Source organism: Sciurus carolinensis, chromosome 8 (assembly GCF_902686445.1).
Source record: "Sciurus carolinensis chromosome 8, mSciCar1.2, whole genome shotgun sequence".
NCBI classification, from domain to species: Eukaryota; Metazoa; Chordata; class Mammalia; order Rodentia; family Sciuridae; genus Sciurus; species Sciurus carolinensis.
This window is the reverse complement of record NC_062220.1, coordinates 146310143-146337143: the sequence shown is the minus strand read 5'-3', so window position 1 is coordinate 146337143 and position 27001 is coordinate 146310143. Positions and strand designations below refer to the sequence as shown.

Below are 27001 nucleotides of genomic sequence, written 5' to 3'. Positions count from 1 at the left end.
AAGACTGGTACGATGGCCTTTAGCATAAAAGCCCAGTTAAGTGAGAGGAGATCCTTTGTTCTTGAATATCTCCCACAAAAATTGTTTATATGGGTTGGGGATGTGGCTCAGTGGATAAGCACCCCTGGGTTCAATCCCTGGTACCAAATAAAAAAATTGTTTACATGTTTAGTTTAGGCATTTAGAAAAATAAGATTCATTGGCACACAGATATTGTGAAATGTATCAGTTTATAACATAATGAAATACATGTGCAAATACGTATGTACCTATACACCCAGAACTAGAACAGCTCCTCAGTAAAGAACAAGATGATAGTAAAAGTGAGGAGTATTTTTAAAATTTTGCTGTTTTAATTAAGCTACATCTGTGTATGAATATACCACAATGAATTCTGCTTATATATATATATATATATGCATATATATATATTAAAATGCACAAATTATAATAATAGCAGGGAGATCAGTAGAGAAGAGCAGGCATATGAGGGAGAGGGGAAGGTGCTGGGGAAGGAGATGAATCACATCTGCAGGTACGAATTTGGCATCATGAATCCCACTATTATGTGTAATTAGAATGCATTAATAATTTTTTTGTTTTTCCCCATGAGTCCTGGACTGAATTTTATTAAAAAATATTTTTATTTGTTGTTGGTGGACCCTTATTTTATTTATTTACATGCAGTGTCTCACACATGCTGGGCGAGGGCTCTGCCACGGAGCCACAACCCAGCTGGCTTTGCCTGAATCTTCTGTGAAACAGAAATGAAACCCACATGCTGATCACAGAGAATTATTTTTGTGCTCCCTGCTAGATCAGTGGGTCTCAGTCTTGTCCGACTCAATGTCTCTCTTTTTTAAATTTGTTCTAATTAGTTACACATGACAATAGCATGCATTTTGACATATATAAATGGATTATAACTTCTCATTCTTCTGGTTGTATGTGATGTAGAGTTACACAGATCATGTAATAACGTATACACATAGGGTAATAATGTCCAGTTCATTCTACTATCCTTCCTGTCCCCATACCCTTCCCTTCCCTTCACTCCCCTCTGTCTAATCCAAAGTGCCTCTGTTCTTCCCTAGCCACCACCCTTACTTATTGTGAATTAGAACCCATATATCCGAGAAAACATTTGACCTTTGGTTTTGGGGATCAGTTTATTTCACTTAGCATGATATTCTCTAGTTCCATCCATTTACAGCAAATGCCATAATTTCATTCTTCTTTAAGGCTGAGTAACATTCCACTGTGTACATGTACCACATTTTCTTTATTCATTCATCTGTTGAAGGGCATCTAGGTTGGTTTCATAGTTCAGCTATTGTGAATTGAGCTGCTATAAACATTGATGTGGCCGAGTCACTGTAGTATGCTGATTCTAAGTCTTTTGGATATAAACCGAGGAGTGGGATAGCTGGGTAAAATGGTGATTCCATTCCAGGTTTTCTGAGGAGTCTCCATTCTGCTTTGGAAATTTGCAGTTGCACCATCAATGTATGATGTACCTTTTTCCCCCACGTCCTCTCCAACATTTATTGTTGTTAGTATTTTGGGGAGTAATACTGGGGATTGAACTTGGGGGCACTCGACCACTAAACCACATCCCTGTCCCTTTTTTTTTTGTATTTTATTTAGACACAGGGTCTTACTGAGTTGCTTAGTACCTCGCTTTTGCTGAGACTGGCTTTGAACTCAAGATTCTCCCGCCTCAGCCTCCTGAGCCACTGGGATTACAGGTGTGTACCACTGACAAGCTCATTTTTTACTTTGAGACAAGGTTTCACTAAGTTGCCCAAGATGGCCTCAAACTTTAGATTTTCCTTCTTCAGCTTCTAGAGTCCTGAAATTGTAGTGCATCACTGTGCCCTGCAAAAGTATTTTCTAATATCCCTTTAGTTGTCCTGAAATAAATTAATATGGAATATAATCTTCCTATATTTAACGTCTGTGTGTGTATGTGTGTAGATACATGTTTGGTTTGCATTTTCATAATGATTAATGAGGTTGAGCTTCCTTTCATGTGCTTATTGGCTGTTTGTCCATCTTGTTTAGTTTTTTTGCCCATTTTTTCATTTGGTTGTCTTTTTATTTGTAAAAGTTTTTTTATATATGCTACATACAAGTCCTTCCTCAGATACATGAGCTGCAGATGTTTCCTGCTACCCTGTGCGTGGGAGGAATTGTAGATTGCTGAAATGGAGAAAATGAGAGGGATGATATTCATGCAGATGAGCAAGAATATTTTAATAACTGTGTCTTGAAATCCCAGCACATTCACCATTCAGTCTCTAGGATGTAAGGAAACCTTGGCGACCACGTCCTTTGACAGGCAAAGCAGAGCAGAGGAGGCTGGGGGAAGAGTGCGAATACACTCGAGGCAGTGGGATTCCTTAGACCCGCGGGGAGGGAGTGATGTTCTGAGATGAGAGGCGACCCGAATTTAATAATTCCCATGTGTGACTTTCACAACAGCTTTCATCATGGCACAAAAATGTTTTAAATACAAGATTGCAGGACTATGAAATTACATATCATTTTTACTGTTGAACATGTATAACATTTGTGAGTCCAAAGGCAAACTATTTAAAGTTCTTTTTTAATTTAAAAAGATTTTATTTTGTTTAAAACTATTTAAAAGATATGTTCACATTGCCATTCCTGCCATTCTGTTCTCACCCTCCATCCCGTTACCACCATTTCCATTGTTCTTATCCTTCTGGAGTTTCTTTTCTTGTTGTTTGTTTTGGTTCTGGGGAATAAACCCAGAGGCACTCAACCACTGAGCCACATCCCGGGCCCTTTTCTATGTTTTATTAGGGATGGGGTCTCACTGGGTTGCTTAGCACCTCACGTTTTGCTGAGGCTGGCTTTGAACTCTCGATCCTCCTGCCTCAGCCTCGGGAGCTGCTGGGATTACTGGCGTGCCCCACTGCGCCCAGCCTTCTGCAGTTTTTTTTTGCAAATACTTTATAGTGTGTGTGTGTGTATGTGTATCACAGGAGAGAGAGGGACATAGACCTGTTGTTATTGAAAATGTACCATATTGTAGTATTTTATTCTACTTTTCTTTTTAAGCTTCTAAAAATTTTTTTTTTAGTTGTAGATGGACACAATACTTCCAATTATTTATTTATTTTATGTGGTACTAAGGATTGAACCCAGTGCCTCACACATGCTAGGCAAGTGCTCTACCACTGAGCTACCCCAGCCCCCTTTTAAGCTTATTAACATTTAAGAAATAACCTTTTAATAAAATTTAGGAACATTTCTACATTTCATAGGGTATCCCATCCATTTAAAGTATTTGGGTCTAAATTAGTTAAACATAATCCTAAACTGGGCATGGTGATGCACATCCAGGAGGAGGAGGCAGGAGGATTGCAAGTTCAGGGCCAGGCTCAACAATTTAGCAAGACCCCATGTCAAAACAACAAAAGGACTAGGGTTATTATTTAGTGGTAAAAGTGCCCCTGATTTCAATGCTCAGTGCAAAAAAAGAAGATCCTCGAATCTCTATTACACATTTGCACTTAATAGGTTCAGGTATAAGAGTTACAAGTGTGGTTTTTTTTTTTTTTTTTTTTTTTGTCAGCTTAAAGGTGATATTGCTTAATAATTTAAATGTGATGTTGCTGGGATTCAGGTTTCTTTGACTCTGAATAGCAGTTTGGGTTTTGAAGACCACCTGCATGGGAGTGGTACTACGAATCCCGTTCTATAGTCGAGTCCAAACTCAAACTCGTTGGGCTGGGGTTGTGGCTCTGGTAGGGCGTTTGCCCAGCACATGTGGGGCACTTGGTTCAAGCTTCAGCACTGCATAAAATAAACAAACAAACAAATAAAGGTATAAGCAAGACAACCCTCAAATGCAATAGTTGTGATAAGCCTTCTGCAAGTTTCCTCACTTTTCCTGGTTCACTGTTTACCATATGAAAATAGTTGATAATAGTCTTCTCTGAAAAGGGTCCCAAGACCCTTCAGCCTCCCAAACTCTCGAGGTGTTATTGCATCTTCAGTTGTTTGGATATGATAAGAATAACATCTAAGTCCACATAAGCAAAGCACAAAGCATCTCTAGGGATTTTCCCAATTCTCTCCTGCCCTTAAGTGGAGCTGTTAAAAAATCAGAACGCTGCAGTTGTGTAACTCTTAAGTGTCAGGCGTGTGTGACATGGACTGTGCTGAGTTGTGCAGGGCGCGTGGTGAGCACAACCAGCAGGAAGTGCTGGTGGAGCACAGCACCCTGACCCTTTCTTCGTTTGCTTCCCCTTTTCTGTTTTTTCCATCCAGTGAATTCCACTGTGCAGTAGGAAATCAGTGGGAAGCAGGAGGACAAAGTGTGGCCACTTTCTTTGGGTCAGTTGAGGGTAAAAGTTGCCTCTTACCTGCCCTGAGAATTATCCAGCACGCTCACCACCTCCCTTGCTGCCTCCAGAGTCTTTACCAGGAGTGAAACACAATTGGCCTAAGCCCCTGATTGGCCCAACTTTGCCATTTGGCTTTGGTTTTGGCCTCAGCCTCTGGAGGTCAGATAGTCACATGCCTACTTCAACATCAGCTCTGGCATCTCTGAACTTGTGGGAGAGCAGTGATTGGGCATCGTGTAAGTAACCATCATTGCCAATAAGAGCATCAATGTGAGGGAGGCTCGTCAGTGGATTCCTCCATAGGTAAACATTGGCTTTCTAATGCGGGCGAGCATTCTGGTTGTGGCTGCAGTGGGAAAAAAATTTCCTTAGGTACCTTATATGTTGAAAGTCTATAGTCAAATAACATTTAGATTTATTATTGCTGTAATAGAAAAAGTAAAAATTGATGGGAAACATTTTCAAAATAATAACTAGGAACTTTCTTACAGTGTGATAGAAAAATCAGTTGACAGACTTGGGAGAGATTTTGTTGACTACATAATAATTTAAATAATCAGTAGATGCAAAGACATTTGAAATTCAAAATATGAAAAGAAATCATCTTAAATTGCTCTTGAAAACATTCAGAAAATATCTTCAAAGCTTTCAGTTTGTTGGATTGCTTCGATGAAATGACATCATCACCAATCCAGTTTCCAAGTAGTGGGGTAGAAGAGGAGGCAGATCTTTACCATGGTCAGGGGCTATCTGGTGGGAAGGAAAACTTAATGGGTTGGTGATGGCTTCATCCATTTGCATTCCTGTGGCAGAATGCCACAGACTGGGTATTATAAAGGACAGAGACTTATTTCTCACAGTTCTGAAGGTTGGGAAGTGTGAGGTCTAGGTGCTGGCAGATTTCATCAGCTAGTAAGGGCTTCTCTCTGCTTTCAAGATGGCGCCTTGAAGGCTGGGTCCTGGCAAGTGGAAGGGCAAGCCAGCCACATGCTGCGTGCAGCCTCTTGTATTAAGTCTCAATCCTATTGAGGGAGGAACCCTCCTGGCCTGATCACCCCTAAAACACCCTGCCTCTTGATACTATCACTTGGGCAACACCTGAATTTTGGGGGGACATGTTCTGTCATAGCAGATGGCCACATCATTATCAGTGGTGTCCCATCCTGGCAGAAAACCTCTTAGTGCCACCTTGGAAGATTTGGAAGAGTCTCTCCTCAGTATCCAGATATTCATGAGAGCCATCCCAGGAGCAGGCCACAGTGCTAAGGGTTAATGCTCCTACTTGAGAAAAGTTAGGCTTCAACAATCGATCTGTAAAATAATTAAATTAATTAAATAATTAAACTCTTGGAAAAAATTTCAAGATTTATTCTTGTGCCATGGCAATTTATTCTAAGATAGTAATATTGAGCTTCAGCTGTTGATTATAACACTCAGTCATTTGACCAAATGTGGATTTGTTACTGCTTTACTCTTCATTAATTTATTTTCTTTCTATTGAGGTAAAATTCACAAGACATAAGATTAACTTCCTTTTAATTAATTTTTTTTCAATTTTATTGTGACAATAACACTTAACATAAGATCCACTCTCAACACAGTGTTCAATAGAAAATTAACCATTTTAAAATGAACAGTTCAGTGGCATTTAGTACATTCACAGTGTTATGCAACCACTACCTCTGTCTAGTTACAAAACATTTTTATCACCCCAAAAGGAGACCTTATACCCACAAAGCAGTCATTCAAATTCTTTCCTTTTCCCTGAGCCCCTAGCTTTGTTTCTTTGGAATCACCTACTTTGGATGTTTCCTATAAATGGAATCATAAAATGTGTGACCTTTTGTGTCCATCTTCTCTGATTTAGCATACTTTACTGGAGGTTCGTCCACGTTGTGGCATGGATCAGTACCCCTTCCCTCTCCTGACTGAATAACACTCCATTGTATGGATATGTCACATTTTGTTTATCCTTTCACCTGCTGACAGACATTTGGGCTGTTTCCACCTTTTGCTGTGAACAGTGCTGCTTGTGAACACGCGTGAGCAGATTCGAGTCCCTGTTTTCAGTTCTTCTGGGTTTGTATCTAGGCGTGAATTTGCTGGGTTATCTGATAATTCTTTGTTTGTTTTTGAGGAACTGCCAAACTGTGTTCTCTCTTCTCTTTTCATACCCGGGCCATGTGCACAGTGTGGTTCACTGAGCCAGAAGTTCATGGTTTCTTTGAATAGCTCTGGCAATAACCGAGGCCAGAAGCACTGGGCCACTGATTCCATCAGATCCCTTCCTGTCAGGATGGGCTTGCAGTCGTGCTCTGAAGACAGATCCCCCGAAGACAAACCAAACATCCGTTAGGAAGGACTTGTCTGGCCTCATCGTGCCAGCTCGTTGGGATGTTGACCCTTGTGTTCGTTGGAGTAGCTGTTGGTGCTGAACTGGGCAGGACTCTGTTCTTGGGGCTTGGTGCTTATTTGTGAGCCAAGCAAAGTCCTTGTCTCAGGGAGCTTATATTCCAAGCCAAGAGCAGACAATAGACAATGAAGAGAATGAGGGCAGGCCTGGAAACTGCTCGAATTTATTAGCCAAATTGTTTGTAATAGTATCTTTAAAAACTTCTGTTGTGACTAGAGTCGCGCTCTGTTTTTTTAATTCTGTAGTTTACTTGCTTTTTTTTTTTCTCTGAGACACATCTCTGGCAAGACTTGCAACTTATTTATCTTTTCATAGGACTTTTGTTTCATTTATTCTGCCTCTCACTGATCTCTGCCCTAATATTTATTATTTCCCTCATATGTCTTCGAGTTGGTTGTGTGGTCCTTTCTCCAGGATTTTGGATTGAATGCTCAGCTTGCTTCTCTTCTGACCTTTCTGGTTTCCTGATAAATGTGTGTAATACTGTACATCCCCTTTGAAGCGCTCTTTTACCTACGTCCCACCAGTTTTGACATGGGGCATTTTTGTTGTTCAGTTCTAAATATATCCAAGAGTCATTTAGCAATATCTTGTATAGGGTTTCCTAACATTTAAAAATCTGCTTTTAAATGAATTTCTAGTTTCATTGAAATGTGGTTGGAGAACCTGTTCTATGTCATGATGCATGTCGGGATGTGTTGAGGAAAATCCATGCTCTCCTGCAAGTCTGTTTTCATGCATGTTCCATGTGCCCTCTAAGAGCAGGGACATTCCTGGCTGGGTGCTGAATTCTCTCTGTATCTGTTAGCTTGGAGGTAGCCCTTTCTGAAAAAGTGCATTTGGGCTAATTGTTAAATGTTAGAAAAGAGCCACTTTTTTTTCTGAAAATCTAGGGGGGAAAAGTATTCCAGGTGGAGAGAATAATAAATGCAAAGGCCCTGAGGTAGGGATAAGCTTAGAGAGAGAGAAGGCCGGTAGGAAAGGAGCATAGTGGGCAAGGAGGAGTGATGTGAGCTGAGGTCCTGAGGGGTTGTCAGAGGCGATTAAGTAGGGCCTTCACGGTTGTGGTGGGGACTTTGATTTGACCTAACACAGTGCATCCATTTCCTAGGTAGTATGCCAAGCAGTTTGCATGAGCTTGAGGTCAAGTGCTTGTTGATCTCATTTTACACAGTGGAGAGAGCATTTTGGGACTAAGTACCCAATCCTGGGCTGGGCTGTGGCTCAGTGGCAGAGCGCTTGCCCAGCATGTGTGAGGCACTGGGTTCCATCCTCAGCACCACATAAATATAAACAAATGAAATAAAGATATAAAAAATACAATAACATTTAAAGAAAAGGGGGGGCACCCAATCCTTTCCTTTTGTGAATAAGAAAGCTGAGATGAGTTCCAGGGAGGTATCAGCTGCCTAGCTGGGCTGTGTACAACCCACTCTTTGGTAGAGAAGCTCCTAAAACAAAGGAGACTCAGTTTTTATCATTTTATTCAAATGTTATTGAAAGCATCCTATCTTGTTATTAGTCCCTTGGAAAAGCAAAACCCACTCGCCCCATCCATTCACTTGTTTTGCAAGTCCAGATTGTTCTAGATCAGCTACCGGGTGGGTTTCCCGCCGGGGCTCCCTGCCTTCTGGAGCGTCCTGCCGCTCTCACCTTCCCCTCGGCGCGTCCTCTCCATTGGCTCTGCGTCCGAGAGGCAGCACCTGCAGCTCGTGCCGAGTTCCCTCGGGTGCCACCTTCACTTCCAGGACAGCCTTTCCAGGGCTCTTCTGATGGGGCCTGTGACACATTCCAAAGCCTCCACCGGCCCGACACTCACAGTAGTTACCAGTGAGGTGGCCTGAGTGGCAGGTGTTCCAACATACCCTCCTTGGAGGCTGAGCCCCGTTCCTCTCCCAGTGACACAGGAGCTAATAATACACGTGAGACAGGAAGCAGAAGCCGCTTCCAGGGACCACGCTAGGCAGTCCTCCAACCCCTCGGCCGGCACAGGGGCTGGCGCCTCCTGCCCACAAGCCGCTTCAGACTCCGCTGCAAGTCCTTGTCCTTCAGCGCTTTGTCTGAGACTGAATGCGAACCTGTTGCCCTCAGGTCAGTAGAAACTGAACCGAGGTGACCAAGGTAAGGTCAGGCCTTGCATTTCGCCCCAAGAAAGTCGAAGGTCAGGCTTATCCCCACCGCTTACTGGCTTGGGTCTTCTCTCTGAAAATGTTTGCTCCCTCATTCCCCTCGTTTTCTGGTCAGGTTGGGTTCCTGGAATATTTTTTCTTTCTTTTTCAAAAAATTTGAACTTTTATTTATTATCAAAATAGATTATTAACAGGAATAATAAAACCCTATGGGGTAAAACTGAATATTAAGATTTAAAAAAAAATACCAACAGTTTACAGGTTTATAAACATGAATTATGGGTTGGGGAGATAGCTCAGTTGGTAGAGTGCTTGCCTTGTGAGCACAAGGCCCTGGGTTCAATCCCCAGCTCCGCAAAAAAAAAAAACATGAATTATTTCTTAGTGAATTTTTTTGTAGATGGTGGGGGAATTGTTAAAACTTGATGAAAGTTATAGATTCTTTTCCCACTAATTGAACTTAAGAGTGGAAGAAACAGGGCTGGGGAGATATCTCAGTTGGTAAAGTGCTTGCCTCGCAAGCACAAGGCCCTGGGTTCGATCCCCAGCACTGCAAAAAAAAAAAAAAAAAATAGTGGAAGAAACATTTCCATTTTCATATTCCTTCTATGATATTCAGAGATCCCTGAAACTCCCACTTTCAATCCAGGTAAAAACAGAACAAAACCCTGCTTCGGAGTGGATTTTTGAAACAGTATCTCATGACATGTACATTCAAGTGGTAAAATAGACTTAAAACTTGCCTTATCAAAAATGATTTTTGAAAAATGTAATAGTTTGGGCTCCTTGCCTTACCCACACCCCCAAATAATAGAGAAGACTCTGAGGTCAGCAATCATGAAATTAAGTCAGAGTGACTAGACCTGTGATCCACATGGTCCTCAAAGTGGGCTGTAATGAACTGTGCTATTTCAATGCAAAAGATCGTACAGTGATGCAGCCACATCAACGTTCATAGCAGCTCAATTTGCAATAACCAAACTATGGGACCAACCTAGATGCCCCCCAAGAGATGAATGGACAAAGAAAATGTTCAGTGGAATAATACTCATCCTTAAAGAAGAAGGAAATTATAACGTTTGCCAGTAAATGTATGGAACTGGAGACTATCATGCTAAGTGAAATAAGCCAATCCCAAAATACCAAATATTGAATGTTTTCTCTGATACTTGCATGCTAATTCACAATGGGATGGGGAAGCCAGGGAAAAACAGAGGTACCCTGGACGAGGCAGAGGAGGGTGAAAAGAGGGTAGTGGGTATGGAGGTAGGAAGGACAGTAGGATGAATCCAACATTACTACCCTATGATTACAAGACTGGTGTAACTACATCATGTACAACCAGAAGAATGGGAAGTTATACTCCATTTATGTATGATGTGTCAAAATGCATTCTACTACCATGTATAACTAATTGGAACAAATAAATATTGGTGTTTTAGATGCCTGAAACTTGTGGTTGCTAGTTCCAACCTCAAACCTAAACTAAGAGAGTTGGCCATAAGAGTAGAACATAAAAGAACTCCCCAAACTTCCAAGTCCTTTGGAATTAAATCATAAAACTCTCAAAATGTGGCAGAGGCCTGGGGATATAGCTCAGTTGGTAGAGTGCTTGCCTCACATGCACAAGGCCCTGGGTTCAATTCCCCGCATCACCAAAAAAAAAAAAAAAAAAAAAAAAAAGAGAAAGAAAGGAAAAGAAAAGAAAAGAAACAAACAAACAAACAGAATACCCCTTTCTAAAAATTGAGAAGGCTTGGAGGCCTATTTGAGCAAGGTGCACCGCCCTCTGACTGGGATAGACAACTGGGGCCTTCCTTTGGGTTGAAAGCATATGCCTTCATTTCAGTCACTCAACTAAAGGGTCCCTGAAGGCTTATTCTGTGCCTGCGGAGTGTGCCCAAACACCCAGTTCACCTAGGGTGTGCAGCCTGTTCCTACCCAGCCCAACCCCAGGTCTCCAGGTTGCCCCTCGTGGGCCTCTTCTTGCACTTACCGTGTGCGTGCGTGTGCAAAAGGACCACCTCCTGGCTCTGCCTACTCCACGTGCACATGTGGCCTGGGGAGGCAACTTTGTTCTGTAAAGTGTCCAGGGAGGCAGAGGGTTTAGCTCTGTTTCTGTGGCACAGGCTGGCGTGGAACTCCGGGGATACTCCCGGGATGCTCCCACTTCAGCGTCCCGCCTGCAGGGTCTGTGTGAATACCAGGTTCCCACGCAGAGCCCCTAGAAAGCGCCACTGTGGGAGTGTCATTCCTCCACTTGCCACTGGAGAGCCTGGTCCTTGGAAGGGGCCTCCACCCTGGCGCCTTTGAGCCTGAGCACTTGGGGGACAGAGACAGAGGGGCCCTTGGAACCCCCTTGGAACCCCCGGTGCCCCCTGCTCTGCCCGGGGATATTTTCTCAACAAGATATGTTAATGTGCCTTAAGGACACAAGGACATATGTTCAGCAAGCTGTCCCAAGCCTGCAACTGAGACAGACCCAAAGACTGAAAAACAGTACCATGTGGTAGCCTGTGTCAGACCCTTTTCCTTTTTGGGGAGAATGGTTACCGAAGATTGAACCCAGGACATGCTAGGCAAGCCCTCCCCCAGTGAGCTTACATCCCCACCTCTTTTTAGATTTTATTTTGAGACAGGGTCTTGCTGTCCAGGCTGGCCTAGGATCTGGGGTCTTCCTGCCTCAGCGTCCCAGGTCACTGACACAGCTGTGCCCCACTCTGCTCAGCCAGAACCTCATTCCTTTCTGTGTCCAACAATTCCACTGCGTGGAAGGACTGCATTGTGTCATCTGTTCCTCTGTTGAGTTGTTTCCACCCTTTGGCTGGTGTCCACATGCTGCTGTGAACATTCAGGTACAGGTACCTGTGCGCCTGCTTTCAGTTCTTCAGGGCATATGTCCAGAAGTGGAGTTGATGAATCATATGGCAATTCTGCGCTCAACCTTTTGAGGAACCACCAAACCCAAGCATTAGATTTTGTATTCAAAATATATTTGTCACAATTCAGGAGAAGGAGGAGAGGTGTAGAGCGTACTGAGCTACCGACGAAATCGCAGTAGGGGAACACTCAAAAGATGACTTTTAAGTTGAATTTCTGGATTTCAGGAAATGCCAATCACCTTCTCTGCCATCACTGAATGACTGAATTTGTCTTTGGAATGTATCTTTATGACACGTTCCAGTGAGGAGCTAGGTGATTCTTATCTCCTTAACTGTGCTTTCAGGGTTAAAGGTTTTTAACAACTATCTTTGCAGGAAAAAAAAAAAAAAAAGAGAGAGAGAGAGAGACCTAATTAAAGGCGCACAGACTCCTTAAGCAAGAAGCATCATCACGTTGTGTTTTGCCTCAAACATCCATCCATGCCATTGGTCACCCTTGGGTGGCATCATGTTAAATACTGCATACTCCTCTGTTACGTGGAAGTGCCTTCATTTATTTAACCAGTCTCTCACTGTTGGACTTTTTGGAAGTTTTAGAAATTCCTTTTCAGCTTCTTCCCTTTATCTCCATCACTAAAACTAATTCAGTGGTCAACGTGGCTCACCAGTCACTCCCATGTGATCCCAGCAGACTTCTGAATGACGTCCCTTCCTCAGAGCTTCTCCTTCCACCATTATTCCCATCACTGTCTGAAAAATGGTCTTACATCACTGCTTTCCTGGTGACACCTGTCAGCCCAAGAATGACTTTGGCAACTTTACAACCGGCTCACGCACCTTAGCCTTTTTATGGGGCGGGGGGCGGGGGGGGGGCGCGGTTTACCAGGGATTGAACTCAAGGGCACTCGGCCACTGAGTCACATCCCCAGCCCTATTTTGTATTTCATTTAGAGACCAGGTCTCACTGAGTTGCTTAGCACCTCGCTTTTGCTGAGGCTGACTTTGAACTCACCATCCTCCTGCCTCAGCCTCCTGAGCTGCTGGGATTACAGGCGTGTGCTGCTGCGCCAGGCTTGGCCTTTTTCTTTTTAAGGTTTCCCCATCCAGTCCCTCGTTAACCCTCATTCACTTTTTCCCCAGCCTGGAGCAGAGTCAGGTCCACGCGTGGTCTCGGCACTTCCTCTGCCACTTCTTTCTGGGCCCGGCTCATGTGGCTGGCCTGCTGGATTTTGCCTCTGCTCATCCTGCCGGATGTCCCAGTCTGTTCAGCTCGCGAGGCTCCGCTCACATCTCATGGGCTTCCCAAAGCTCCCAAGATTATGCTGGACTCTGTGGATTTTGCCTTTCTTTGAGCTTCTGTTTTGGTGAAATGGGATCTCGTGGTTTATGAGGCAGTAAGAAGACCACCATGCCCGTGCCCTCAGTGGGACTTAGAAGGCAGGGACCGTGTCTTAAACGTTCGAGGCACTCTGTCTGTTCCTGGAGCACAGTCGTTTCTTTTTACTTTGCTTTTCTGTCCCTTTGTCCAGAATGCCCTTCCTCCAACTTGTCACAGCTGGCTCCTTCCTGCTATTCACATCTAGCGTAAAGGTCACTTCCTTGGAGAGGTCATCCCTGACCTGACGGAGGTAACACCATCGCTCCTATCATGTACCCTGCTTGTTGCTTTGAAACTCTTGGCCTCCGGCTATCCTCACCCCGCTTCCTTACATGTGAATAGTCATCTCCCATCTTGCTCTCCTCTCTATCCCTAGCACCTGCTCAGTGCCAGGGTGTCAGCTGGTGTTTGTGGAAGGAACTGATGAGACTGATGGAAGGGGGAGGGGGAGGGGGATGGCCAGGGTGTGCTCTGCATTTCTGGCTGGGAAATTGAACCAATGGTGGGTGGTACTACTAACCACTACTTGAAAGTTCTGGAAGAGCATATGAGGGTGGGGTGAAGGAGCAGACCTTGTGCTTCTTCTCTCCTGGACGTTCAAATTGCCTCTAAACTATCTGAGTAGAACATTCAGAGCTGGCTAAATGTATGAGCCTGGGCACCATCCAGGTAATAAACACTTGTGTGGTTAGACATGGTGAGCCACCTGAGGCTCCAAGGCTAGGTGACCAAGCCAGGATTTGAACCAGGTGGCCTGTGTCCAGTGTCCACTGCACTCATTTGCTGATGTAGGCATGCAAGGGACACAACACCAAGATGAGCTCCTTGCCATTGAGGAGCTTCTCCTTTGCTGGAGGAGATAAAATGGAAACCCCCGTGACACCGCACTCAGCAGGCTTATCCGTGCCAGTCGAGCGTGACATTTATTTAGTTAAAATGGCAAGTCTCCTTGTCGGCCACCTCCTCTTCCTCTGATTCTGGTAGACTCAGACTCAAGGGAGCCTGATAATTCATTAAAAGAGCCCAGGATGCTAGAAAGGCTCCCTATGGATTCATCTCTTAGGAGTCGTGATTCAGAACCCCCTAGGTCTGAGAACTAGACCAAAGGGGCCAGAGGAGAGTGCTTTCAAATCCGTTCAAAAGAGAGGCGTTGAATCGGGGACCCCCAGGATTCCCAGGGTGATGGCTGTTCGGGATTTGAATATGGGCTGAGAAACATACAAGCAGCAGAGAGTGAACCGCCGTGGTGCAGATGGATCATTTGGGTGCGCGGGGGAGTGGCCGCCGTTCCTCGCTGGCTTCGTATAGATGATGACCGGGCAGAGGCGAGCCAAGCCTCTGATTTCTGAGGGCTCCTGGTTGGGTTGGGATCAAGGATGTTTTAATCACTCTTCACTCATCAGTGAAGAAGGGGGGAGGGATTCCCACCCTGGGGTCATGCGGGGAGCTGAGCAAACAACACCCCACGCTGGACAGGCGCGATGGCAGCCGGTCGTTAGTCACTCACACTCGGCCTGCAGGAGCACTCAGGAGCAGTGAGCAAGCAGAGCCAGCGGGAGGCAGGCTGTGCATCATGACGGTGAGCCTCCCCCACCCCCAGCCCCCGTTCCCACGGGAGGATGTGATGGGTTGGTTTGGGCAGTTCCAGGGGAGAAGCAGGAACTGAATGTGGTCTGCTTGATAAGGCTGGCTGTCAAGTAGGTGACCTTTCCAGGGGAGGACTCGGGAGAGGAACTGTGTGAGGCCTGGCCAGGCCTCCTGGTTTCCCTGGGTGCCGGGGCAGCGGGTGACATTAGACCTTAATTTTAGGCCTTCCACCACAAAGTGGAACTCCGCAGCAGTTTGCCAACTTCCCTTGGACTCTCCATGAGGTCCACTCCTGTCCCTGGCCTGAAGCTCAGCAAGTGGCCTCACCCCCACCAGCTGGGTCAGGGAGATTCTAAAAATCTAGGCTCACCAAAGCTTTTCCTCCTCTTCTCTCACTGCTGGTCCTTTGGCGACTTCCCAAGAAGAGAGAAGAGAATCAGTGCCTTTGGCTGCATATTGGGGCAAATGTCCCATGAAGTGGGAAAGGCCGAAATGAAAATTTAAACCGGATCTATCACCACTCCTAGTTTCTTTCCCACGCAGCAATCTGAGGTGTCTTAAAATTAAATATGATTTTCCCAGGCTCCTGCTTAAAACGCTTCATGGCCGTCCCTTGGATAAAGACAAACTCTAGCATAGCCTACAGGGCCTTGTTTCATGTTGTACTCCCCATACTATTTAGGGAACAGTCATATAGGTCTCCTTCAAACCCAGCAAGCCTGCTGTGCCTTTTCTGCCCCGGGACTTTGCACATGCTAGCCTTCCTACCTAAAATGCTGTCCCCCCGCTTTCCATACATACCTAGTTAATAGTATGTATTTGTCAGATTTTAGCTAAACTTTGTTCTTTCCTCAGGGACTTTTCTGATCTCCCCAAATAGACCGGATTCTCCCATCATAGGCTCTGAAATGATCGTTTGCCTTCTTCATCTTAATACTAATTGCAAGTTGGTTTTGCTTCAATGAGGTAGTCCACCTTCTCATATCCCCACAAGAGCAGCAATCGTATCTATCATCCGTCTCCAGTGAGGGCCTCAGTGAATATTTTGTTAAATGAATGTGAAAATGAGTATGTTACCTCTGATTTGGGGACCTTCTGAAAAGAAAAAAAAAGGAATTAAAGAGAAGGCTTAAACAAATTATCCATCATTTTTTTAATTATCAAAAAAAGTTAAGAATATCTGCATTGCCAATCTAGAATTAGGAAGGGTTTAACACAGGAGAGGAATGCTAGTTATCAGTTGTACATGAAGTCAGCCTGTCCACAGCAGGAAAGCAGCCCTCCTCCCTCTGACAGGGTGAAGTGAGAGGGGGTGGTGAAGCTGGGCAGTTACCATGACAGGAGAAGGCCCTTCACCGTGAAAACATCCACAGAAGTGGCTACAGCACCATATGTAGTAGACTAAACATAGAAATACTAATGTGATCCGTAATGTGCAGTACCGTAGGAACTGCAGACATTTCACATAGTCCAGTAGCTCATCGCCTCTCACCCAGAGCGTCCGAGAGGAAGGTGAAGGAAAGCAGAAGGATCCAGTGATTATTTGCTATTCCAAACTACGGCTCCACCTGGGGCCTCAGCAAAGTGATAGAAACACACCAAAAAGGCACCCAAAATAAGGTAGAAAGACTCAGAGGTCATCAGAATGGAAACCAGTAACTGTTACATAGAATTCTTAGAGTAAACAGTTTCAGTTCTTGGGCTGGGGTTTAGCTCGGTGACAGAGTATTTGCCTAGTATGTGCAAAGCCCTGGTGCCATTCCCAGCAGCAAAAAACAACAACAAAAAAAATCTTAAGTATGAAGTTGAACATAATTAACTTTACAAAAATATCTCTGAAAAGGTAGTAAAAAGGAAAGTGCAATCTGGCACAATTAATTTGATTCCTGAGTTTAAAGCCAGATAAAGCCCTGGTTCAAAAAAAGTTTTTATTCATGCTGTTTTGCATTAATACAGTAGAAAGCTGCTGGGTTTTTGAAAATATCAAAATGGAAAGTCTTGGGAGTATACAAGCACTCACAGATCATCATAGTATTCCAATGCCATTCATAGTGGTCTCTAAACAATTCTTTGAAATAGTTGTTTGGAAATGAATAGCCAATGGTCATGACGAAACCATGGGAAGGAAATCCTGAGACAGACCCCAAACCTGTGACTATTTGTTTTCATATCCTTGGTGGCTGATGTATAGACATGGTGACATTTGGGGCATGGGTTGCTTTCAAAGTCGCATCCTGACTGTGTTTATTCTGACTGCAGAGTCTAGGATGTTCAGGCACAAAGGCAGCTTTTTCCAGTGACGAGGACTGTTTTGTTGGGTAATGCACAGCTGGATTTGATGGCTTCCTGGGCTGGGCTGGTGAGCTGCCTGATTTGGTCTGTGGCCTTCTGAGAACAGTCCAACAGAGACCTACGCTCCCGAGGGGCTCCCTGTGAACCTCAGAACCGGGGGAGGTGGGGCTGTGTCTGTGACCCCAGGCACCTATTACTCAAAATCCAGTGACTTGACACAGCAGCTTGGTTCTCTGGGTTGACTGGGCACTTCTCATGTGGGGTCTTGTGCAGTTTCAGACATAGGTTAGTAGGGTCTCGAGTCACCTGAAGGCTGCTTCTCGCCCAGGTGTGGTGACTAAGCATGAGAGCTGGGGCTGGCAGGCACTTTCTTCTCCATGTGGCTGCTTGGGCTTCCGGCAGGGTGTTCTTAGGATAGTTAGACTCTTACAGGGGGCTGGCTTCCCCCTCAGCAAGAGTTCCCAGAGACAGGAAGTGGAAGCCGCCACTCTTAAGACTAACAACATCCTGAAACTGACACAGTGTCACATCCACTCTTCGAGAAAGCCACCAGAGCTCCCCAGACTCAAGGGGAGAGACAGAAAACTTGGATCTCAAGGGGTGAGTGTCAAAGAATTTGTGGGCACCTTTGATCCTTGTTGGGTCCTCCATCTAGGACCCCAGGAGCCTGTTGCTAGTTGGACGTTATCCTGGTCCAGCCTCATAATGAGGTGCTCTGCGTTCATGGAGTTCTCTACACACTCACAAGAGTTCACCTACACTGTCTCAGGCTGTCCTCACAGTAGCTCTGAGACAGTAGGTTGGTGACGAGGAGACTGAGATACAGATGGTAAAGGTTTAGCAGGGTCATACAGCTTCTAGGGACATAGTGGGGACTTAAATCTGAATCACCAGACTTTGGGGCCGTGTGGAAGTTGGTTGGTTGAACGTGCAGAGCCGCGGGAGAGGAAAGTGCATTTCCTTCCGGCTGAGAATTTGGCCACGGATCTTTGCAGGTGACGCTCCAGGTGCTAGCAGCAGTGATGTTCGTGTGACTGCTGCAGCCTTGTGCTGTCAGTAAGGACTCCTGAAGCCACTGTACTGTCCTTTACTCTTGGGGAACTCTCTACGGATCCGCCAGCGGCAGCAGCTAGGCAGGATGGCAAAGTCGGCCATGTCCTGGGAGCCGAAGCGCCAGGTGGTATAGCACCTGTAGGCACAGTGCCGCAGGCGACTGTTGGTGTCCTCGGCCTCCAGGGCCAGCAGGGGCTCCTGGTAGAGCAGGAGGCACTGCAGGGCGTGTCTGGACAGCACGAGTTTCCCGAACAGCTGGGAGGTGGTGATGCAGGCCCCTGGCTTCCTCCGGCAGCACAGCTCCTCCAGACACCTGCGACGCTCGGGGAGCTGGGACGGGAGGCAGCTCCCACACTTGCACCAGCTCGGCCTGTCCCTGGATTTAGGAGTCACCTCTTCACGAAGTGGTTGCATCTCCTCTGGTTGTCCAGGAATGGGGGGTGGGTCATGCAGAGACAGGGGCAGCTTGGTCAGGTCTGTGAAGTCCAGCGGGGGTCTCTGAAAAAGCGAAGTTACCACACCCGTCAGCCGTGACAGTCCCCGGCGGTAGATTCTTTAATTTTACTAACTTATAAAATGATATTTAATAATTATCTTAACACTTGTTGAATATGTGTATCAGGACCAGACTTGCATTCAGTTTAAGCCTTTGAAGAACCTCAGGAGATGTGAATCCATTTTGCAGGTTTACAAAAGGAAATTCAGAAAAGCAGGCCTCAGTTCAGGTATCACCTTTTGCCCTGGCCACCCCAGCTGGTAGCACCCTTCTCAGGTCTTATCATATCATGATATTTTACATGGTTCCCAGGGCTCACCACCATCTGAAATGGCCTTACTAATTTATGTTTACCTAATTACTGTTCTTTCATATGAAAGCAGGACCCTGTCTGCTCAGTTTACCGCCATGTCCCTGATGCCCAGGACAGTGCCTAGCATAGAGTGGACAGTAAATATCTGTCAACTCGTTTCTGCTCTTTCCTGGACTTCCAGACTCTCTCTACTGCCACATCCATTTGTTATCCTCTACGAGAAGTTGCGGTAACTGCTGTGGTAGAGCAAAATGGAAACTTTAGCAGTTTAGATGCTGACAGGCTGTGGTTTTGCACACGGACACACTGACATTTAACCATAGAAACTTGCAGTGGCTGACAGGTACCTGCAAAAGATAACTGCAGTAGCAGAAGCAGGAAACAAAGCAACTGGGACAGAACAATCCCCCTTTAGGCCTAATGCAGAAAAAGTCCCTAAGCTGTCGGACCTAAGAGACCGTGTGTTGACAAGCTTGCATCTGTATGAGGAATGCAGAATGCACTGTGCGATAGAACTGCACCAACTCTCTTGTCTTGATGTACCCCAAACCTGCTTATATGTAAAAGCAAAAGCCTTGCTGTGCTTGGGGCTCAGACTTTGGAAATTATCCCTCTGGGCCATGGCACCACTAAGAAAGTGTTTGTTAGCACAAAAAGATCAGGCAGGATGCAAACCTCATGTGCCATCTCAGCTCTTTATGCAGGGGAATGAAATGGTGCCCCTGGACCCACTCTCCTGGTGGAAAATGAGCCACTGAACAGAGAAAGGGATTGGGCTTATATAGGTTATTTTTAGGGGTGGTCTTGTGAACATGTATCAGTTTGCTTGGACCCTCAGGAATGTGAACTGTTTGATCAGGGTCTGCGGACAGTGTCTGAAGAGGATTTACTTTGGAGGAGATCAATGCCTCCTAGAAACTGTTTCTTTTGAGGATGATAAAACGTTTCCTCTCTGCCTGCAACCAGCCTCTGGAAAACATTTGTCTTGGGAGGTGAAAGCTGTAATGCATGGCCTTCATTTTACTCCCTTTCCTTCTTCTCAGACCTCATTATCTTGGGAATTTTTTATTCTCCATTAGTGTTGCTTCCAGATCTTGGCGTCCTGACCCTCACTTCCCACTACATTGCCTTGTCTATTATTTGTGATAAAGAAGGCGTCGATCAAGTACATTAAAACTGAGCAGTTCTCATACATGAGTGTTAGCAGGAGCACTAGTCATGATAACTGAAAGGTGGAAACACCCCAAGTATCCGTCACCCCATGAGTGGATGAAAACGTGTTCTGCACGTTCAGGCACAGGATACGTGCTATGAAAAGGTGCTAAGTGAAAGAAGCCAGACGCAGAGGACCACAGAATGTATGATTCCATTCATTCTAAATTTCTAGAATAGGCAAATCACTAGAGATAGAAAGTAGGTTAGTAGTTTCCAGAGGCAAGCAGGAATGGGAAATGAATATGGAAAGTAGCTGCTTAATGGAGGTGAGATTTCCTTTTGGGTGATGCAAAGCTCTGGAGCTAGCTGTGGGCAATGATTGCACAGAATTGGAATGTGCTGAATATCACTGAATATCACTTTTAAAGTTGTTTAAATGGTTGATTTTATGTTATATGCATAATGTAACAACGTGGAAAAAAGTTTTGGCCAGACTCTCAATCAAATTGAGCTGTCAGTTCAAAGAATAGTACATCATATTCAAACTGAGTTTATTTCAGGAATGCAAAGTTGGCTTAATATTTGATAATCAATCAGTGTAATTCACCACATCAGAGGGATTTAAAAAAAAAAAAAACTTCATGGATCATTTCAAAATAAGCAGAAAAAAACATTATTTTAAAATTAAATATTCATTTATGGAAAAAAAATTTTATGTGGTTCTAGGGATGGAACCCAGGGCCTCTAAGTGCTCTACCACTGAGTTACATCCCCAGCTCTGCGATGAAAATTCTTAGCAAACTGGGCCCAGCAGGGAATGTTCTTAATCTGAGAGAGCATTCTTCAAAACTTATCACAAATACTGTAATGACTGTGAAATGGGAAATGCCTTCTTCTTGAGACAGGGGATGAGACAAAGGTGCCTGCTGTCACCACTTCTGTGTGGTACCCTACCTGGGGTCCTGGCCAGTGCTGTAAACACCAGATGCTAGGCAGAGGCGAGGAGGGATCCTTTCCTGCAGCCTCCAGAGGGAGCAGGGCCCTGCCAACACTCTTGTTTCAGACATCTTGCTTCCAGACTGTGCCAGAATGGATTTCTGTTGTTTTAAGCCCCCTAGTTTGTGGTAACTGGTTATGGGATGCTGGGAAATGAATACAGATAATGGAGACGCTCAGCCACCAGACCCGCTGGGGAGAGTGCGAACAGCCATTTTGGAGCACTGTCTGTTAGTATCTGCTGATGCCGAACACATGTCTGCCTCATGACTCAGCGTTCCCCTCTTGGGCAGCCAACCCAGCAGAGTACCATATGTTTACCATGGCAGCATGATGGGCATTCGCCAAACTAGAAATCACCTAAACATCCACTGACAGAAAAATGGGTACCTAAGTTGGATGTTTACTAAATAGAAATTATACAACAGTGAAGACCTTGTGTGGGGCCACGTGTGGGGTCATGGATAACACACAAAAATAATTGTGAAAGGAGCCAGGCACTGAACAGAGCAGATGCTGAGCACTTAACTATGTTTCAGGTTTTATAAAATTCTGCAACAGGTAAAACTAATGTTTGGATACAGGATAATGACTACTATTAACGGAGGGTAGTGATTGGGTAGGGGTATAAATGGGACTTCTGCTAGAAATACTTTTTTTTTTAATAGGTAAAGGATCAATTTCTCTTTATTTTTTCCCTATTTTTATTAGTACATAATGATGGGATTTATATATGCAAACAATATTACAGTATAATATGGGCAATATCATTCCCTAGCTGGGGATTGAACCCAGGGCCTTGTATGTACTAGCTAAGAGCTCTACTACTTAACTACACCACCAACCAAGAAGATTCAATTTTTTTAATCTGGGTGCTGGTTACATGAATACATTTACTTTGTTAAAATTCATACAGATTTCTAGATATGTTTATATTTAAAAGTAAATTAAAAAAAAAAAAAAAAGTAACTAAATCTTTTGACTTACTGGAACTTCTTGGCCCTTGACATGTTGTAGACTTTTCCCAAGTAGCTGCTTGTCTATCATCCGAATGTGGGATTCATCCACAAAGGACACATACTTTAACGTCTAGGAAAAGAAGGTTAAGAAGTTTACTCATTTATGTATAGAACATAAATAAAGGCAACATGTCTAAATATATCTAAAGGCAACAGTTGTTCCATTTACCAAATGGCAAACTGTTGAACATGCTCACCCCAAACTATTGTTAGGCAAGAAGGAATGAGTTCTGAGACTAGAACCCCTTGCACCTTAACATGATCCACCTCCTACTGCTCAGTGCTTAGTGCCCCTGAACACCATGGAACATTCCCATGTGGTGTTCTCTCAGTTGCAGTTTCTCTAGATTCAGTATCTCCAGGAGGTTACACTACTGCAACTTAAAGTGTTTATATGTTTGTAAAATTTCATATCATCTCTGATCATGAAATGGCGACTACTTTTAGTTTCAAGACTGAACTTGCATTTCAGTCGTGAATACATGGACAATGGACAATGGGTTGTGCACTCGGCAGCTGGAAGAAGACAGTAATGTTCTTGGATGAGGGAAAAACAAAGGAAGCCTCTTTGTTTTTAGGTACTAGAGATTTCTCTTTAGGTGGAAACCGTGAAGTTGAGTTTAGCCAACCTGCTTAATGAAGTCCAGATTAACCAAGTCAAAACAAATACAGATGAGGCTAAAACTCCCTGTGACTATACTCCTCATCCTAACGTCTTTTCCAGAAGCATCCACTGTATGTCCATAGTACCTTTTTGTATATATACGCACACACCCCCGTACATATGTGTTCATATATGTGTGTACATGAAATACACATGCAGAGAGAACATGTGGAATTAGTCTATGTGCAGCCAGTGTTCGAACCTCTGTATCATGCCATATTTATTGTTCTTCCATTTCTTTCCCCCCTCTCAACAAAGTGTCCTGGAAGTCGGCCCGTGCCAGTAGCTGTAACTTGGTGTTTACCAGCATGCGTTCTGAGGCCAGCCTGCCCAAGTTGGAATTTCCTGTCCACCACTTACTCGCTGTATGACTTTGAGCAAATGATCTGACCTCCTGTGCCTCAGTTTCTTCACACACAGAAAGGGATAACAGTGGTGCCTGCCTTACAGGGTTGTGTGAAGGTCGAATGGCTAAGGTATACCCAGCACCTAGACGAGCTATATAAATGTCTGCTGCTCTAACTATTGACTCATTCTTTTAAGTGGGCGCCTGGCATTGCTTGCTTTGGGCTTACTTTAGTCTCTTCCACCATTCACCTGGTGGACATTTGGGTGGGTGCTGTTTCTTTGTGGTTAATAATCATTTATTTAAAAAAAGAAAAAATAATAATAATCATTTATTAATTATTAATAATTTAGCAAACAGTGCTGCACTGGATGCCTTAAGCACTCATGGGAGGGCTTCTCTGGGGTGGGTGTGAGGAGGTGGACATCCCCAGCTGTAAAGTGTGTCTCATCTAAATGTTACCAGTCACAGTCATATTGTTCTCCAAAGTCACTATGCTATTCTGCGGGGACTATCCCATTTAATAAATAACAAAATTGGCAAATCCTGGAACATAAAAATTTATCTTCCCCACATATCTTCTCCATTTTTATTCCTGTTCTTCCTGAAGACCAAAGGATTCATCAGAGAAGTGGTCACTGGGGTAATCCAGGGACTTCCCAACTGTGGGGTTAAACCCGTGATCGGGCTGAATTTTTAGGCATTCTTAGCTGCCTAGTTGAGCCCGTGGGGACCCTGGCGTCCCGGGCCCTAGCGTGCCTACCGGCTTCGGCTCCACGATGGGCTCGCACTTCTTGCGGTAGTAGTACTCATTGACGGCACACGGCTGGCAGCACGTGCAGCAGGGGTACACCCGGGATCGGCAGACGGGGCTCGAGTACGTGTTGATGAGAAAGTCAATGAACACAGTGGCCTGGCGGGAACCAGACAAGCGCCATGGCAGTGAAACTTCTTTCTGCCAAACCATTTCCTTAAAGTGTGGGAAAGGGAAGCTCTTACCAAGCCAAAGTAGGAGAGGGTGGATCCCACGTACACCACCAGCTGGATAATGTCAAATTTTCCTCCCTGGAAACAGAGGGGGATGTTACTCAGCTGAGGTCCAGAGCTCTCTTGCTCTCACAGTCAGTTGTTGGTCCTGGCAGGGAGCAGAGCCTCTTGCTGTGACCGATAGATACACCCGTGTCCACAGCGGCAGAGCGCGGGCGGGGAGTGTGACTCTGTCGTCCTCTTCTGCTGTCCAGGTTGTGCCTGGACCACGGACGTCTTAAGCTAATGCCTTAAACCACCGAAGGCTTGTTGACCATACAAGTTGAGGGTTTCAGACAAGCTTTCCCTAGAAGTGGCCTGAGGTGACTTCAGAAGCAGGAGGAAAGAAATGTCTGCAGAAACTTTAGCTCTTCCTGGGGGTGTCCCTGTGGTCTTTATTTTCAATGGCCTTTTCAGCCTCTCAGCTATATCTCATTGACTCTTGTGATTCGAGAACCATGTTACGTAAGTCGTATGCTGTTGAGCAGGGTGCTGGGGTGCTCGGCTGACTCTCCATGTCTGGCATCCTCTCCTTCCTTTTTCAGGAGCCAGCACCTCAGTTTTCTGTTGGAAACCATTTCTCTCCATATTCCCTCCCTGAGCTGGGTCAAGGCTCATTCAAGACAGCCGTCGTGAGAATGGCAGAACCAGATCACAACGATTAGGGCCGCAATTGGTATGTGGCCCACCCTGAGCCAGTCAGAACCAGCGGCTGCTGCCTCAGTCCTTTGCTGAAACTTCTGGGAAGGAGGTGTTCTTTTTTCATGGAGGTTGCTAACTAAACTGGTAAGACATTAGGAACTGCCTGACACCACCAGAGATAGCCAGCCTGAGAACAGTGCCCAGGCACAGAACAGACAAAAGAGACAGAGGTAGACAGATTCCTGAGGATCTTGTTTGAATACCTGGATCCAGCCATATCTGAAGCCTGAAATTACCTCTGGACTTTCATTATATGAATAACAACAAACAAAAGTTTCTTCTAAGGCAATCTGAGTTGGATTCTATTATTATAAAACATTTTGCAGGGAGATAGGGATGCACACCGCTTCTATTCAACATCCTTGAAACTCTAGCCAGAGCAATCAACAGATGAAAGAAATTAAAGGGATATGAATAGAACAACTCAAATTATTGCTGTTTGCCAATGACATGATTCTATATTTAGAAGATCCAAAAAATTCCATCAGAAAATTTCTAGAACTTATAAGTGAATTCAGCAAAGTAGCAGGATATAAAATCAATATGCATAAATCAAATGTATTTCTATACACAAGCAATGAATCCACTGCAAGAGAAATTAGGAAAACTGCCCCATTCACAATAGCCTCAAAAAAATAAAATACTTGGGAATCATTGTAGAGGTGAAAGAAAGAAAGAAATTGAAGAAGATCTTTGAAGATGGAAATATTTCCCTTATTCTTGGATAGGCAGAATTAATATTGTCAAAATGGCCATTCTACCAAAAGTGTTATACAGATTTAATGCAATTCCTATTAAAATCCTAATAGAACTAGAAAAAAATCATGAAATTCATTTGGAAAAATAAGAGACCTAGAATAGCCAAGGCAATCCTTAGCAAGAAGAGTGAAGCAGGAGGCATCACAATACGAGGCCTTAAACTACATTGCAGAGCTATGGTAACAACAATGGCATGGTACTGGCACCAAAGTAGACATGTAGACCAATGGTACAAACTAGAAGACACAGAGACAAACCCACATAAACATGGTTATCTCATAACCATGACAAAGGTGCCAAAAACATACCTTGGAGAAAAGATAGCCTATTTAACAAATGGTGCTGGGAAAACTGAAAATCCATAAGTAACAAAATGAAATTAAAACTTCTATCTCTCACCTGCACAAAAATCAACTCAAAGTGGATCAAGACTTAGGCACTAGAACAGAGACCTTGTGCCTAATAGAAGAAAAAGTAGGCCCAAATCTTCATCATGTGGGCTTAGGACCTGACTTCCTTAACACGACTCCTAAAATTCAAGAAGTAAAATTTAAGAATCAATACAAGGGATGGATTCAAACTAAAAAGCTTCTTCTCAGCAAAGGAAACAATCAATAACATGAAGAGAGCACCTACAGAATGGGAGAACATCTTTGCCACACACACCTCAGATAGAGCACAAATCTCCAGGATATATGAAGAACTCAAAAAACTTAACACCAAAAAAACAAATAACTCAATCAACAAATGGGCTAAGGAACTGAACAGATACCTCACAGAAGAAGAAATACAACTGATCAACAAACATGAAAAAATGTCCATCATGTCTTGCAATTAGAGAAATGCAAATCAAAACTGCTCTAAGATTTCATCTCACTCCAGTCAGAATGGCAATTATCAAGAATGTAAGCAACAATCAGTGTTGGTGAGGATGTGGGGAAAATGGTACACTCCTACATTGCTGGTGGGACTGCAAATTGGTGCAACCATTATGGAAAGCAGTATGGAAATTCCTCAGAAAACAGAATGGAACCACCATTTGACCCAGCTATCCCACACCTTGGTTTATACCCAAAGGACTTAAAATCAGCATATTACAGTGACACAGCCACATCAATGTTTATTGTAGCTCAATTCACAATAGCTAACTATGGAACCAACCTAGATGCCCTTCAATAGATGAATGGATAAAGAAAATGTGGTACATATACCCAGTGAAATATTACTCAGCCTTAAAGAAGAATGAAAATTATGTCATTTGTGGTAAGTGGATGGAACTAGAGAATATCATGCTAAATGAAATAAACCAATCCCAAAAAAACCAAAGGTCAGATGCCTTCTCTGATAAGCGGATGCTGATCCACAGTGGGGGTTGGGTAGGGAAGAATGAAGAATGGATTATGCAGAGGGGC

General features: G+C 44.3%; 1 protein-coding gene and 1 long non-coding RNA gene across 13 annotated transcripts in view; one reads left to right on the top strand and one right to left on the bottom strand.

The window, feature by feature from the left end:
- Positions 1 to 1686: 1686 nt before the first annotated feature.
- Positions 1687 to 25242, top strand: LOC124990309 (uncharacterized). Its single transcript, XR_007109738.1, has 3 exons — positions 1687 to 1748; positions 23015 to 23232; positions 24674 to 25242. It is a non-coding gene; the product is annotated as an uncharacterized LOC124990309 (long non-coding RNA).
- The window catches only part of P2rx7 (purinergic receptor P2X 7), a 51479-nt gene continuing 40390 nt past the window's right edge, over positions 15913 to 27001 (bottom strand). For 11 of the 12 annotated variants that reach the window (XM_047560168.1, XM_047560167.1, XM_047560162.1 and 8 more), the window contains 4 exons: positions 24102 to 24167; positions 23866 to 24015; positions 22061 to 22162; positions 15913 to 18611 (listed from right to left, as the gene is read on the bottom strand). In XM_047560168.1, the coding sequence (XP_047416124.1) occupies positions 18114 to 18611; positions 22061 to 22162; positions 23866 to 24015; positions 24102 to 24167 (816 nt within the window). In that variant the 3' untranslated portion in view covers positions 15913 to 18113. The remainder of the gene's footprint in view (positions 18612 to 22060; positions 22163 to 23865; positions 24016 to 24101; positions 24168 to 27001) is intronic. The other variant, XM_047560173.1, reaches the window with a different exon arrangement.